Consider the following 17,185-nt stretch of genomic DNA (forward strand, 5'->3'; position numbering starts at 1 on the left):
AGGGTGGGAGATGGGGAGGGGCATAAAACACAAGTGGGGAATGGCAGTGCCTCTAAGGCAGCGGTCCCCAACTCTTTTGGCACAAGGGACTGGTTTTGTGGAAGACAATCTTTCCATCGGCGTGGTGGGCTTGGGTGGGGTGTGGGGGAGATCAGCAGGCTTAGGAGCTTGGCACCTAGATCCCTCGCATGCACAGTTCACAATAGGTTTCGCGCTGCTATGAAAATCCAAGGCCCCCACTGATCTGACACAAGGTGGAGCTCATACGCTAATGTACTGGTCCCAGTACCGGTCTGTGACCTGGGGGTTGGAGACCCCTGCTCTAAGGTATCTCTGCATTTCTCAATGGAAACAAGTTCCTGGCATGGGAAGCAATTGATTTTTCTTTGTCTAAACAAAGTAGATTTTTTTAAAAAAATACCAATATAAATGTTAATAAAACTAAAAAGGAAGTTATGCAAAATAAAGTGGCATTTAAAGGCTTGAATAAAAAGCTGCTGTCCGGCTTCTATTTTAATCAATATATGATTGCTATTTCATTCAGTCTACTTTGAATCCTTATTCTTGGAGCACCAAAACTTCCCAGAAGCCCTCAAGAATATAGTTCTTTTGCTGAAACCAGAAATAATTTATTATCATGAAGCTTGTGATAAGGAGCTTAAACAGGAAGCAGCTTAGACCCACGTTTTCTCTACTTGTTCTGTCTGTGAAGAGTCAAGGTCACCTTCATGGGTTCCAGCCTCCGAGGCTCTGGTCTCTACGGCTTTTCTATTAATTCTGTGAATTACTCCAATATTCATTTTGGCTACATGACCCATAAATTGCCATTTTTGTTTATGAGACGTTGAGGTGGGTTTCACTGTAGTCAAGACCTTCAAATTATGTTTTAAACATGACAACTACACAATCAGATTTTCCCCTGAACAAGTTTATCCTACCAAGACTAACCCATCACAGGTTTTCTTATGTCTCTCAAGTGCCCTCTAACTGCTCCATGCCCTCAAAAATTTCTGCCAGATTACACGTGCTTAAAGAGTGGTTTGCAGACAGCACTAAATTCTCATTGACTGGCAACCAACTACCGCCACATTTCCAAACTAGATGGTTTTTAGAGACCTGAATATGTGCTCCTGAAGGAACAAAATATCCTCCCTGTGGGTGGCTTTCCAAATGTTTTCCCTGTATACTTTCCCATGTGCTGTTTCGTCTTTCAGAAAATCCTTTTCCTACCTCTTGTCTTTGATGAGTTACTATTTCTTTCTATACTAAACTCAAAGACTGCCTCTTTCAGAAAGACTTCCTTGTCCTTCCTAGTAGACTTAAAGTGTTTCTTCCTCCATACTTCCATTGCCATTAGGATAAACAAGTCCCTTTACAGCAATTCCATCACGGTGCTTTGTCTATTTACCATTTACTTCTCACATTAGCCCTTGAGCACTTTGAGAGGCTGTGTTCTATTCTGTCTGTGTATTCCCAGTACCTGGCATATAGTAGGCCCTAATAAATAAAGTAAATAACAATTTAAAAAAATTTAAAGTCCCTAATGAAAGGTAAAGACTACCTCCTCCGTTTTCTTTAAAGGAAATAATACTCACATACATAAATTATATTAGCTAGCAAATAATTAAGAACCAACAATAGGCGGGGCATGGTGGCTCACACGGACCAGCACTTTGGGAGGCCAAGGCAGGCGGATCACTTGAGCTCAGGGATTTGAGACCAGCTTGGCCAACATGGCAAAATCCCGTCTCTACTAAAAATACAAAAATTAGCTGGGCATGGTGGTGGGTGCCTGTAATCCCAGCTACTACGGAGGCTGAAGCAGGAGAATCACTTGAACCTAGGAGGTGGAGGCTGCAGTGAGCCGAGATCGTGCCACTGTATTCCAGCCTGGGTGACAAGAGCGAGACCCTGAAACTCTGACTCAAAACAAACAAACAAACAAACAAAACCCAACAATAAATAGTATCAGTATTTAAAGTGTGATATGATCAGTGGAAACTGGAAAATTGGGGGAGGACTTCATGAGGAGTTCAGTAAGCTTTCAGCGACAGAAGAAACAGGATTTAAGTAATTGGTAGCAGCCTTTTCAGACTTCTTCAACTTAACTTAAAATGGCTTTACATTAAAATGAGAAAATTTAGTCAACATAAAAAAGGTTCAAATACTCATCCAGAAAATAAATGGGATGTACTTATTCACAAAAAAATCTAGGAACAGGGCAAATAGTCCCAGTTTTCAAGCTTTTTAAAATATGTAAATATTTATTTCACAGTGTATAGTTGGTTTATCAAACAAAGTTCCAAGCTGAGTGCCAATGCAGAAAACAAAATCAGGTCAGGAGGGAAGAGGGATTACAAGGCCCAGAACATTTTGAGCACAGCCTTCCCTAACTCATAGGTCTCTTTTGGGGAATTGTGGGGTCTTTGAAATCTGGTTTCCAAAAAACCTTTGACATTGACAAGTATTTATATGATAAATAACATAATTATTTGATAATTTTTTTAATCTCAAAAGATATCAATTCATAGAAAACCAATACAGAACATTAATCATTTATTCAGTAGACATATAGTGAAGATCTTCTATCTGTCAGCTATTGTGTTCAATGCAGTATCTAGTTATTTGGTCAAATAAATGTATACCTATATTATAAAAAAATTTCCTGTTCAGAAAAAATTATGAAAGTTCTAGTTCATAAAAAAGTATGAATGTTCATAAAAAATTAAAAAACCATAAGTGTATATTATATATATATATAATTATCTAAATCTATTTCAGATGTCTATAATAGTAACACGGGGTGAAGCAGATGAGTAGAAGATGTAGAGTGGTTTAGAGAAAAGTACTGGAGAACAAGAGTGATGCAGAAAATGAAATGCAGGGACACCAAGAGAAAGCACGGAGCTCTAGACATATTTATGGAGACATGAGCTGGGACTTCCTTTGCACGCCAGCTCCCTCCCCTGTCCCCGAGCTCTACAGACATGACGGCCCCTCCCACCTCCTGGGTTTCCCACAGCCTAGTAGTGCCCTGAGTCTCTTCCTATGTCCAATCCTACGGTTTTGTTTCCTTTGCTTTTTCTTTCCTGCCCACTCTGTAGTTATAGGTATTTGCTGAAGCTCAGACCTTGGCTCATTTCCTTTTTCATTCTTAGTGAACTGAGAAGTTGGAATGCTTCAATCAACAGCACTGTGCCGACAGCCTCTCTCATCCTGGATTGCAGCCCATAAGACACATCTTCCTGGATATTCCACGGCTCTTTCCCATATCTAACACGCACTGCATCTTCACTGCTGGCCATTTTCCCAGACCCACGATGTGAACATTTTTATCATTTGGTCCTGAAGACTTTTGCATTTTCCTATCTATCAAATCTGCCACAGTCCTTGTTGACTTTTAAAAAGTTTTACTAGGGTACCATGTCCAGTGTCTTGACCCCAGGCTGGTAACCATCGTTTGCCCGTTACTCTGCACCAGCGTCTTTACACGCGTTTTCAGTCTCTTCGTTTTCCATGTTAACTATGCTACAATCAGCTAAAAGACCTTAATGCGCTAATTTAGGAAAGACTGTTAACCATTCCTCAAACTACTAATGACCACCACCATTTGATCCCATCCTCCCTGAAAAACTAGCTTTTACTATTCCACAACGTGGAGCCTCTGTTGGGGTTGGCCAGTATTCTCATCATCCCTCCACCATGCCATGTTTATTAATGATTCAAAGTTTGTGGCCATGCTCCTTTTTTCCAATTAAATACTGTTTGCTTTATCATTTAATCAAAATTCTATTTTTAAAAGTAAATTTCAAATGATACTTTTTTTAAAGTCAAGTACAGTAGGGAGAAGGGGGGAAGAGTGGAACAAGGAGCTCCATTCAAATGACACTTTGAGATCTTCCCAACCTTCCTGCACATGTAAACCTCTAATAATATCCCTGAACCTGTGCACCATTTGATGTGCTTCATGTCATACTGGTACTACTGGCTTATAATCACATATACTGCTATGCAGCTGCTTTATACTGTATAATCTTTCTCTTAGATTTCCCCAAAAGGTCCTATGGCCTGTTACCAAGGTAATTGTACATTGGGGAAAAAGGAAACAATCAGACTTTTTTAGGATTATTGGACACTGGCTCTGAACTGGCACTAATTCCAGGAGACAAAAATATCATTGTGATCCACCACCAGTCAGGTCAGGTGATCAATGGAGTTTTAGCTCAAATACCTCTCACAGTAAGTCCTCAAACCTATCCTGCGGTCATTTCTCCAGTTCTGGAAGGCATCATTGGAAGAGACATACTCGGCAACTGGCAGAACCACCACACGTGAGTTTAGTAAGTGGTCTATTATTTCACCACCAAGACATACAATCTGTAAAAAGCTCTTGCTCGTGTTTTAGAATATTATTTCTAAGTGAAGCAGAAGACTTTTGAAGGTAGTTGCATTTTTTTCCAATTATTGACATCTCCGGTACTCACTTTACAAACTAGGTTAAAGGTAAAGGCTACATATTATTCCCTGAGCCAGAGATTTTCTACCTAAATTCAGAACTGGTCCATAAATCACCTTTGGCTCCTTCGGGTTCTTTGGTGATGTTATTTACTATTTTCTTCCAAGGACTAAAATACTTTTGATTTATGTTCTCTTCTGAATAGCCTGACAGTTATTCAGTTATATTCTCTGATTATTAGCCTTTTAGTTAGATGGTTAGGGCAAATGGTATCCCTTTAAATTCAATATCTTACCATATGTCAACATGTTGAGGATTTTCTTTTTGACAGTGAGGACAGAAATATGTCATTCTGTTATTGTCCCCAAAGCGGCACACAGTTATTCTGCAGTGGCACTGACCACAATTAGGACGCTTGTAAACTTTATAGTGTTTAGAGACAGCAAGTCCTGCTTTACGGCACTAAAAAAAAAAAAAAAACACCAAAAAATTCTGTTATCCACAAAACCGTGCTGCCAAGGAGCCAAAGACACAGTCTTGAAGGTCATCTCTGAAAACCATCTGTTAAAAATTTACATACGTTTGTACATATGTCAATATAATCTTTTCTTTCATCAGAGAAAAAGGTATTGACAAGATTTGGTAGTATTTGTCAAATAAAATTTGTGCGAAATAAGTCATTTTATGACATTAGTATTCAAAATTGCTCTTTGCAAAGCTTTATCCTCTTATCTAAATGAGATGTAAAAGTTCTATATTTAAAAATGTCTTTTACACTTTTAAGGCTTTTTTAATTAACCATAATTATATAGTTAAAGGAAAAAGGCTAGATTAGCTTTAAATCTGATTATTTTTAGAAGACTGAAACTGCTCACTCAGTTTCAACAACCAAAAAACTTACTTCTACGGGACAAAATTCAGTAAGAGTATTTTCTTTGTTAACCTGAAAAAGGACATTTTTTTTTTTCTTTTTTAACCTTAGAGATTCAGTAAAAAAAAAAAAAAAAAGAAAGAAAGAAAGAAAATAAACATTCAAATACCATCCTAGCAGAGAATATATTCCATTTTGGTATAAATTCTACTTCAAAAGATATTTTGATATACTTTGTGAGTTTTATTCCACTCACAAATATTTAAGCCGTCTGCAAAGAAAATATCTTGGGTTTCCATCAGCAGTGTGAAAGTTTAAAAGCCCAGAAATACAGCTTACCATATATGAGCTGAAAATTACACAATTTATATTAATTGAAGGAAAGTATTGGAAGACCCAATTTAATCTGGGTGGAAATGGGCAGTTTTCTATGGTCATCTCTTTCTGGAAGAAGAAATAAGCAAATGCAATTTAAAAATAGCCACAGTTACTCAAGACAGATCTGCAGGGCAGGAGGTTCATTCACATTTTAGGCCAATTAATAAAGAATGCTACAATACCTGCCTTTCTGAACATAGTAAAAATGAAAATTTTGGATACAGAAAATGGACTGTGAAGAAAAGACGTATTTGTGATCCTTTGCTTAAAAGATAAAATGTGTTTATTGAATTCTATATATGCATATAGTATATAACGTTCCACATTTACAAGTCAGCAAGTACTTCCTTCTCAAAACTGTGGTAGACAAAGAAACATTATTATCCCATTTTACAGATGAAGAAACTAAACTTAGATAAAGTTATCCAAATAAACTAAACCACACAGATAGTTAAGTGGCAAACTGGACTGAACCAAGGTCTAGTTAGTGGCAAAGCCTGATGGAACTAAGGTTATCTGAAAGTGTTACTGTAGGTCAGCCTTTCTAGACTTTCTATATTTTATGTATCCAAAAATAGAAAAGGGTCTGTAAAATGCTAACATGGCTGCTCCCAACTTGGTATAAAGATAATTGAATATGATTATAGTTAGTCCAGTTTGAACTGACCTATGACCTAGAATTTCTTTTTTTTTTTTTTTGATATAAGTAACATTTTATTTTATTTATTTATTTTTATTTTATTTTATTTTATTTTTATTATACTTTAAGTTCTAGGGTACATGTGCATAACGTGCAGGTTACATATGTATACATGTGCCATGTTGGTGTGCTGCACCCATCAACTCATCATTTATATCAGGTATAACTCCCCAATGCAATCCCTCCCCCCTCCCCCCTCCCCATGATAGGCCCCAGTGTGTGATGTTCCCCTTCCCGAGTCCAAGTGAGCTCATTGTTCAGTTCCCACCTATGAGTGAGAACATGCGGTGTTTGGTTTTCTCTTCTTGTGATAGTTTGCTGGAGACCTAGAATTTCAAGATGTTAATTACACCCACATAATGTCACTCTCCCTTAATGCACCTCCATGCTCTTTCCACTAGATGGCTATATACAGCTTTCACATTTTTTGGTTCTATCCAAAAGGAAACCACTGACATTTTACATTTTACATAGTTGAAAAATTTTGCTCTTACCCTGTAAAAGAGAATGCTGAAATCACGTATCATTTTCACAAGGTGATGGGTCTGTTCATCTGTTAATTGACAAACCTTAAAGTGGAAAAAACAGTGGAGCCCAGTTTCATGACTTGCTCATTACCGTAAGAAATAATATGCCTTGCCAATTCTGTGAAAAAGAACTGTAAATAGATTTTGAATACAGTTGACCTTTGAACAACATGGGTTTGAATTGCGAAGGTCCACTTATACGCAGATTTTTTTCCGCCTCTGCCATCCCTGAGACAGCAAGACCGACCCCTCCTCTTCCTCCTCAATCTATTCAGTGTAATGATGATGAGGAGGAAGATCTTTATGATGACCGACTTCCACTTAATGAATAGTAAATATAATCCTTATGATATTCTTTTGTTTTTTTAGAGACACGGTCTCACTCTATTGCCCAGGCTGGAGTGCAGCGGCGCCATCATAGCTCACTGCAGCTTCAAACCCCTGGGCTCAGCCATCCTTCCGCCTCAGCCTCCCAAGAAGCTGCGACTGCAGGCGCAGACCACCACACCTGGCTCTTACAATATTCTTAATAACAATTTTTCTCAAGCTTACTTTATTGTAAGAATACATATGTAACAATAAAGCATACAGAATATGTGTGAACTGTGTTATCAGTAAGGCTTCCGATCAACAGTAGACTATTAGTAGTTACGTTTTTGAATAGTAGAGAATTGTATATAGATTTTCAATGGGGGGTGGTTAGCACCTCAGTTCCTGTGTTGTTCAAGAGTCAATCGTATATGCATATCTTCTAGAGCTCTATTTCTCACCAATCTATTTAGTATCATTAACAGTAATTTTATTTTGAACTGATAATATTACTGACAAAAATACGATTCCTATTTATAGATTTTAATTATAAATTCAAGCATTTATTGAATATTTATTCTGTATGAGACACCTTCAAAGTCTCAGCATTGTCTATCAGACACCTTGAAAGGTCTTGCTGGACTCGAAAAAAAAAATTACCAAGAACAATATAAAACAGAAAGAAGGGAAGGGAAAATAGGCACAGGAGTAGATGACCACCAAGGTCACGATCGAGCTTTAAAAAAGATATGCATTTATATACATGCATTAATATCAAAATACTTATTAACACATGGAAGAGCTCAGACACAGACCTTACTGCAGAACTTTTTTCTGACATAGCCTAGCATAAATCTCAGTGTTACCCTTGCAGAATTATTTGGCACATGTGCTGTCAATGGTAATCCCAAAAGAAACCGTCCGATGCCTCATGCTTGTTGTCTGTGTGTGAATATGACCCTTCAACGACACAGGTTTGAACTGAGCAGGTCCACTTAGATGTAGATTTTTTTCAGTCAAACATGGATGAAAAACGTAATATTTGTGAGATGTGAAGCCTGCATGAGTGTAGCACTGATTTTTTGTATAGCAGTCTCCCTAGGGGCCAACTACAGGACTTGAGTATGCATGGATTTGGTCAAGGCAGTACTGGAACTGATCCCCTGTGTATACCGAGGGAAGGCTGCATATAAACAGACACATACATGTACAAAGAAAATCATTTATCAGTGACTATAAAAGTGAAAATCTAATCAACACAGTCATCCTGAAAGTATTAGAAATATTTCTCAGTTGTTCACTTACACTTTAAAACTTGCATACATACAAAACATTTATTACTTTCCATATCTTACATACTATATTAAGTCACATCTTGAAAGGTTAAACTGTACTTCTTCAGTAATTTTTGTACGTGTGCTTTTAAGAAGCCAATAGCTAAACTTCAAAATTTTTTTTTTTTTTTTTTTGAGACAGAGTCTCGCTCTGTTGCCAGGCTGGAGTGCAGTGGCATTATCTTTGCTCACTGCAACATCTGCCTCCCGGGCTCAAGTGATTGTCCTGCCTCAGCCTCCCAAGTAGCTGGGACTACAGGCGTGTGCCACCATGCCCAGCTCATTTTTGTATTTTTAGGAGAGACGGGGTTTCGCCATGTTGGCCAGGATGGTCTTGAAGACCTCTTGACCTCGTGATCCACCCATCCTGGCCTCCCAAAGTGCTGGGATTACAGGCGTCAACCACCGTGCCTGGTCAATGTCATTAATTTTTAAACCCCCAGGCATTATGGGTAAATTATCTTCTCCTAGATGGCTGGCTGGCTGGAAGCAGAGATAAAAAGTAAATTATCCGTGCATCACAGATAACAATATCCTGGGTTCTTTTATTCAAAAACATCTTTCATAGAGGTCTAAGTGATTTTTAAAAAGCTCACTCTTGTTAAAGTTCTGTTTCATTACTTCCATACTGAACTCACTTGTTCCAAGTATCAAAAAGCAGAATCTAATCTAGACCTATCATTAACTGGCTTCTTTTAAAGCTTAATTCCTACTAATTTTGGTATGACTAAAACTATCTAGTAAGTATCTACGCAAAGTAAACAAATAACCTGGGTTTATGTAATAGATAATTTAGTTAATAGAGTGAATTATGTACAAAATAATTCAGCTAAAAGAGCTAAAAAATTAATTTAGTTAGTAACAACAGGTCTTGATAAAAGCCCCAATGTAGAGGTCTTTCCTAGAAACCAAAATGTATGTATTCTACCTGGGTTTGGGTTCTCACCTCTCTTACCCTCTTAGAACACTGCCGTATTCATCGCCATTCCCTTTTCTACAGGTGGAACCTCTGCCCTTCAACCACTTTTTTTTTTTTTTTTGGCAACATATAAGTAAGTTCAAGTCTCTCCAGATGTAGACCAAGAACAAAATAAAGTAACAAACTCATGTCTTGTCCTGGTATCCTCTCTAGCAGGTCAATATTTTCCCTTCACTCTGGCCTATGTGAACAAGGGCTCTACATTTTGTTTCCATTTCCTCACTGATCACTTATTCCTTGGACCCTGCTGCCTGCCTTCCACTGCTATCCTTACGCTACAACAGCAGCTTCTAACGTCACCAACAGCTGTAATCAGGAATACATGAATGTGTGCAGAACATGTACTTAATATGCCAGAGAAAATAAGTTGGGAGTTAGCTCATTCACATCTTCCACAAATATTAATATCTAATGCCTACCATACACCACAGGCCACGTTCTAGATGTTGGGATACTTCAGTGAACAAAAGCCTTGTTTTCTTTTGAGACTGTGTTCTAGCAGAAGGAGACAGCTTTTAAACCATCAGTATAATAAGTAAATATGTTGTTTGAAAGGGATACCTGGTATGGAGAGAACAAAAAGCAGGGCAAGTTAAGGAAGACTGAGAGAGTGAAATGTGGAGAGGGAGGGTGTGCACAAGGCTACTGTACATGCGGTGGTCGGAGCCGGCTGCACCGGGAAATTGACCTGGGTAGACGTGGGAAGCAGGACACCTGAAGTTTGAGGAGACTGTGTTACTGCAATGCAAAGTTAAGACTTCCATGTCGGTTCCTTCAGAGTACTGAAAACTCAAGAGATAATTTAAAAAATACTTAAAACCTACTTTAACAGCTGGGTGGAGACCACTGTCAAAGAGAGCTTCATTTTTGATGATGTTCCCTACTCCAGGTAATACGTTCTGATCCATGAGCACATCACCTAGCATCCGGCCTTTCTGTTTCTTAACTTCATTTTCTGCTCTCAAGAAACTAAATTCAGGTGAACATACATCTAATTCTTTCATCATTCCTATTCTCCGTTGGCTTTCCATTGAGTTTCTATAGAAAGGAATACAAAACACATTAATCATAAGTCTGGTTATAATTTCACAAAGTGTCATTTAAAATGAGCTTTGCTATAAGCACTTTATGTTAATCAGGGTATAAGAGTTATATATGCAAACAAAGATCTTACAAATTATATTATCTGAAGGCTTCTTTAAAATGAGGTTTCATCAATTACAAACTATTTATTTATTTGTTTCTTTAGTCACACATGTGACATCCCAAACCATACTCTGCAGTACTGCAGCTTAAGTACTTTTATTTATTTATTTTTTTACCTGAGTTCAACTGATGAGTCAAAGAAACAAATCAAATCTTTGGTGAGCTGCACTTCCAAAACAGGAGAAGCTCCATTTTTATATTTATACTTAAGTGGATTAATCATGATAGAGCCTTTCATTCCGAAATGAATCCTGAAACAAAATCAAACTCATTTTTGAGTGGCAGAAAGCATATCATTTATCAAGCTTTTCCCTGTACTATCATTTTTTTTGGATTATAAGCAAACAAATGTTAGTCAGGATAGGCACTTTTAAAGTGCAGAAACCAGTAGTAAGATTATTTTATATTTTTCTCTCATGACTTTGTATCCTTATAAAGATAGAAGACATGACAATCAGTTTTTCAAGTCAAAAGTAAAATAACTTCTCAGAGAAATAATAAGGTACCAACACTAAGCCTAAGAAAATACACCCCTGCTCCTCTTTTCTTGTCAGACGAAGTATCTTTTATTCACGGAACAGTCTAGCATCTCTTGGCATTTTCTCAGATTCAAAGGCTTGGGATGAGATAAGGCTAAGTTTAAGTTGCCTATAGTTTGTGTTTTCATAAATTCTACAAAGCCACTAATATTCAAATTCCTTATTTCTAACCACAGTGGACTGGAAATATTTACCTATTGCAAAATAATATCTATGATTTAAGACACTTTCCCCCCTTGTTTTGCACTAAGAAATGAAACAATTTTTTTATTTTTGTAAAATCTTATGTATCAAAAAAAAAAGAGAGAACAAGTCAAAATGCTATTGTCTTCAATTCTTTTCGTTTTCTTTTACCTTTATATGTATTGGGAAGAGGAGATTATAAATATTGACGGTTAAGTTGAAAGCCACAGTGCAGTGATGAAAAATTCATAACCTTTCAGATTTTATGGGATTGATTAGCATGTCCAGTTTTTTTTTTTTTTAAAGTAGTTCTGTAAGATCTCTGATGATGAAGATCAAAAATGATTCTCAAGATGAAATACTGTGTTCCACCTTTCAAATCCTGCTCCTTATAGCTTTGTTGAGTTAATAAATATGGCTCTTTTGGCAGCAAATGTTACTGCGCTGTGCTTCTAATTGCGAAGCACCATGTTATAGTATTGTACAAGGTTAACCAGTCTAACTTTAAAAATGTGGGTTTTAAACTCTGTGTGCCCTGCTATCAATCATAAATGCATTTTGCATGCCCCATAGTTCTTGACAGGAAAAATGTGTGCCTGTAAGTACTCCATAATTTAGCTTACGGAGGTGCAACCCCAGTGAAAGGTGTACAACTGTCATGCCCAGAAGCCATCATATCTAAAATCTTTTCAGCTGCATGGCTCATAAAGTGGATTCTAAATCACTTTCTATAATGAAACCACATCCACATAAAAAATCTCAAAGGTTAAGACCCAATTCAAATGCAGGAGTAGCCCCAGCAAGAACCTTAGATCAAATAAGTATGGCTCTGTCTTATAAATCCATTCATTTTTAGGAAAAAAGTGCATAAAATATTTACTTTATTTTTATTTATTTTGTTTTATTCAATAGTTAGATATTATAATCGAGCACCAATAAACCAACACATCTTGTGGGTTCATTACTAAGTACCTTTGATCTTAAACTACAAAAAATATATCAGTATCATGAAAATATTTGAGGCAGAGTAAATATCTATACTGCGACAACAATTGATACTGATTTTTGTTTTAAAACCAGTACATAGGCCCATACTACATAAAGAAAAGACATTTTTAGGATTTCATTTGCTTTTCAAGATTCCTCATAATTAATTAGTTCAGGAAAATTTTATCAGATCCTTATTTCTATTTCAAGCTCCTTCTACCAACCCAAAAGGTTACCCAAGACAATTCATTCTGCGTAATAGAAGTCTACCTGCCAACCACAGTTGCCTGGTCCAAGGGTGGGCATTAGGCTTAACCTTAACAGGTCTCTGCCATTTTCTCAGATCCTGTGCCTTTGATACAGTTGATTCAGAAATGGACACCTGTCCCAAGCTAGATCCATCAGTATCCAAGCTGGATTCATCAGTTTTTCTGATGAATTTAAAGATGTAGGACCCAGGGAGATCCTGTTAGCATTAAGAGATCTAACATGAGAGCTGTCTGTGGGAATGATTCCCAACGTGAGCCCCAGTAAAGCAAAGGAAGGTCTCTATGCAGAGAGGAAGACTACAGAAGATTTCGGTGAGGAACAGAGTGAAGAAATGAAGAGAATCCTAATAGCTTTTAGTCTTTGCTTGCTTTAGTTCTCCTTGAAGCCTGTCTGTATTCTCTTCAGGTTCTGTAAGATATTCCGTATGATTTTTTAAATTTTAAAAAAGTTTTTGGTACCAAAGTCAACAAAAGATAATAAATAATTATTGAATTTGCTTGAGTTGGGCTTCTGTTACTTGCAACCAAGTTCTAATAAGAAAATTGTATCCAAACTAAAAATTCAATTAAGAGTAAGAAAATTCCTCTCATTAGAAATAGCTTCCTAAATAAACTAGTAAATAAGCCCTGATCCTATTTTAAGAATCAGCTGTATTCTCCCAGCTATCACTGTCAGAATAATCTGAACATCCTTAAGCAAGCACAAACAGCATAAACAAAGCAGTACTGTCACAGTTTCACATTAATGACAACTACATTTTGCAAATAAAGCAATTGCCTATAAAAATTTTCAAATGGTCAGAAGTGTCCTAAGGGTAAAAAAGAGTATAAAATGTAGAATATAATAGTTGTAAAACCTATGCTGGGAATTTGAAAAAGGAGAATGTAAAAAGATACAGTTTTAACAAAGCTAAAAAAAAAAAAAAGGAGTTCTGCTTCTCCTTAGAATACAGAAGACTGAAAGTGAACATAGCTACCACTCCAACAAGGATAAAAAAAAAATCACATTATCTACAAAATCATACATTTTCTTAAGCCCATAGAGACACAGGATTGCAACGCAACCAGGTAAGCTACATTCCAAAATGTGACAAGCCCCTCCATGGAAAGTGAAGTCAGAATACACAAATTGCTTCACCTATGGCAGAGCACAAGAGGAAGAGAAGGCCACTATACAAATGGGAAAGCAGAAAACTGCACAATTTTCAACAAACTTTTAGATACCGAATGTGGGCTGGTGTGACAGTTTAGAATCCCTGGAACCCCAGACACAAGGAGAGTACACACTCATGGGCCCATGTGAAAGATATGAGTGACAGCAAGAGACCTGAAAGAGCTGCTCATGCTGGCATGACCCCTGTCTTCATGAAACTCCATCTGCTTCTTGGACACTTCTTTCAGATGAAGCCAAAGTCTTAAAAAAACGTCTTTAAGCTTCTGGGGCCAAGGGAGAGGTAGAAACAAAGATCACATCTATCCTTGAGGGAGGAACGGGAAGCTTCCTCTGCCCAAACAATGTCTTATACTGAATAACAACCATAAGCAGTCTGCCACAGGAAAGCAGCAGGAAACCCTTCAGCCACCCAGCCCAGGCAAAGGTACTCTGGCCTGTTGTGGGTGAGGTAGAAGCAAAAGCCATCTGTCCCTAGAGTTGAAACAGAAAATCAGCTTTGGCACAAAATACTGTGATGATACAAAGAGAAATCCGCTCCCACTAAAAGAGAGGGAGGAAGCTGTCAGACCCAAGTACACCCACAGATGCAAGGCAGAGCTTGGCTGCCATAGGAGGGCAAGTGACAGTAACCCTAAGAAAACTGCGACCTTGAGTTCTACATACACAAAGGCCTGCCCAAGTCTCAGGCTAGTCCAGAAGTAAAAATCCCCACTATCTCCATCAGGAGCCTCCCACTGAGTCACAAGCAACAGCAGCCTACATGGTGGAGAGGTAAGAACATGGAGAGACTTTCTCTGTGACGTGAATATGCAAGATGTGCTGAACGCTGATAGTCGAGCAGCAACAGAGAAACCATCCACTGCCAACCCAATCCACACACAAGGCATAAAGTAGCAGTAGCAGCTGGAGTTTTGAAGTTGTTGGTGCACAGAAGACAACCCAAACAAAGCAAAACTCAAACCAAGGTCAACTACTTTACTAGACTCACTCAATCCCTGACACTAATGACTGATAGAAGAAGCATGACTGTTTCTGAGCTTAAATATTATTTAGCTCTTATTTGTCTATACATGGTGTCTGAGATTTAGCTTTTCGTCTTCTATAGACAATGTCTAGGATTCAAAAAAAATTATAAGACACATATATATACACAAAGATTAAAAAAGTATCAAGAGATAAAGATATCAAGAGATAAAGCAGTCAACAGAGCCAGACCCAAAGATGCACCAGATGTCAGATCTATGAGACAGGTGATTTAAAAGTAATGTTAAATTAATTTTAAACTTAAAATATTGATTCTTAATCAAATTTTATATTGTATATTAGTTATTAATATGTTAATGATTTAACACATGTAAGGATCTAGTATAAAGGCACTTGAACAGGTGTGATATTTCAGCAGAGAAACAAAAATACATGACAGCAGGGATAAGACATTTCTTCAATAAGCAGACCAGCAGACTGCACAGAGCAGAGGAAAGAATAAGTTAACTTGAATATAGATTAACAGAAATTATCCAAACCTAAGAAAGAGAAAAAAAGATGAAAAAGATATGACAGAGCATGTTCCTTAAATATGCCTGGAGTTTTTTTTCTTGAGAGGTTTTAGACTATCAACTCATTTAAAACATAAAAAAATCCTCATATTATTTACTTTTCTAGAGTAGGTTTTGATAATCTGTGTGTTTCAAGGAATCTGTCCATTTATTTTAGTTGTTGAAGTCACAGACATAAATTTGTTATGTAATATATAGTGTCCTATTTCTATTCAAATAACAACTTGAGGATCTGCAGTAATGTTCCCTTTGTCATTCCTCATAGTGTTTATTTGTGAGCTGTATTGTCCAGTATGGCAGCCACTACACACATGTGGCAAATGAGCACTGGAAATGTGATTAGTTCAAATTAATGTGTACGCTAATTATAAAATACACAGATTTTGAAGACTTAGTATAAAAAAAGAATGTTACATAGCTTATCAATAATTGTTTATATTGTTTACATGTTGAAATATTTTGCATAGGTTAATAAAATACAATATTAAAATTGATTTCTTTTTGCTTTAGTTAATGCGGCTATTGGAAGATTTTAAATTATATATGTCTCCCATGTTTACATTGGACTGCATTGAGCTAAAAGTTTATCATTTTTATTACACTTTTCAAAGAACGAATTTTTGGTGTCATTCATTTTTATTACGCTTTTCAAAGGGACAATTATTTGCTTCATTGATTTTTTTTCTCTATTGCTTTCATTTTTAAATTCCATTGATTTCTGTTCTTATCTTCATTATTTCTGTCCTTCTGTCTGTTTTGGGTTTAATTATCTCTTATTCTTCTAGTTTTTTATATGGAAGCTTAAATCTTAGAGAATTTTATTTATTTATAATAAACATTTAATGCTAGAACATTCCCTCAAGCATTACTTTAGCTGTGTCCTACAAATTTTGATCTGGTGTTTTCATTTTCATTCAATTCAAAATATGTTCTAACTTCCTTGGTGATTTATTTGACACATGAGTTTAGAAGCACAATGATGTCCAAATACTTAAAATTTTTCAGCCAAGTACAGTGGCTCATGCCTGTAATCCCAGCACTTTGGGAAGCCAAGGTGGGTGGATGACCTGAGGTCAGGAGTTCGAGACCGGCAAGGCCAACATGGTGAAACCCCGTTGCCACTAAAAATATAAAAATTAGCCAGGCATGGTAGCAGGCGTCTGTAATGCCAGCCACTCAAGAGGCTAAGGCAGGAGAATCACTTGAACCCAGAAGGTGGAGACTGCGGAGAGCTGAGATAGCTCCACTGTACTCTAGTTTGGGCAACAGAGCGAGACTACATTTGAAAAGTAAAAAAAAAAAAAGATTTTTCTAGGTATCTCAATAATTTCTAGTTTAATTCTGTTGCAGTCAGAGAGAATTCTTTCAGGATGTCAATACTTTTAAATTTGTTAAGACTCATTTTGTTTTCCATAATCTGGTCAATCTTGCTGAGTGTTCCATGTGCACTTGAAAAGCAGTGTTGTTGGGTAGAATGTTCTCTATTTGTCAGCTAGGTCAAGGAGGTTGATAGTGTTGCTCAGGTCTTTTATCCTTATTGATTTTTGCCCACTTGTTCTATCAGTTACTGACAAGAGAGTGTTGAATTATTCAACAATATTAGTTTCTCTTTGCCCTTTCCATTCTAGCAGTTCTTGCTTTACATCTTTTGAATTTCTATTAGGAATACTATATTTTCTTGATGAATTAACCCCTTAATCTTTATTTAATGTCCTTC

General features: G+C 37.0%; 1 protein-coding gene across 1 annotated transcript in view; it reads right to left on the minus strand.

Moving 5' to 3' along the window:
- The window catches only part of NEIL3 (nei like DNA glycosylase 3), a 53,706-nt gene that overhangs the window by 16,204 nt on the left and 20,317 nt on the right, over nt 1-17,185 (minus strand). Inside the window, exons 3-6 of the mRNA XM_023226906.1 lie at nt 10,877-11,011; nt 10,379-10,592; nt 6,900-6,974; nt 4,752-4,918 (exon numbers count right to left, since the gene is read on the minus strand). Of these exons, the coding sequence (XP_023082674.1) occupies nt 4,752-4,918; nt 6,900-6,974; nt 10,379-10,592; nt 10,877-11,011 (591 nt within the window). The remainder of the gene's footprint in view (nt 1-4,751; nt 4,919-6,899; nt 6,975-10,378; nt 10,593-10,876; nt 11,012-17,185) is intronic.

The sequence above is a fragment of the Piliocolobus tephrosceles genome, chromosome 3 (assembly GCF_002776525.5).
Source record: "Piliocolobus tephrosceles isolate RC106 chromosome 3, ASM277652v3, whole genome shotgun sequence".
Taxonomy (NCBI): Eukaryota; Metazoa; Chordata; class Mammalia; order Primates; family Cercopithecidae; genus Piliocolobus; species Piliocolobus tephrosceles.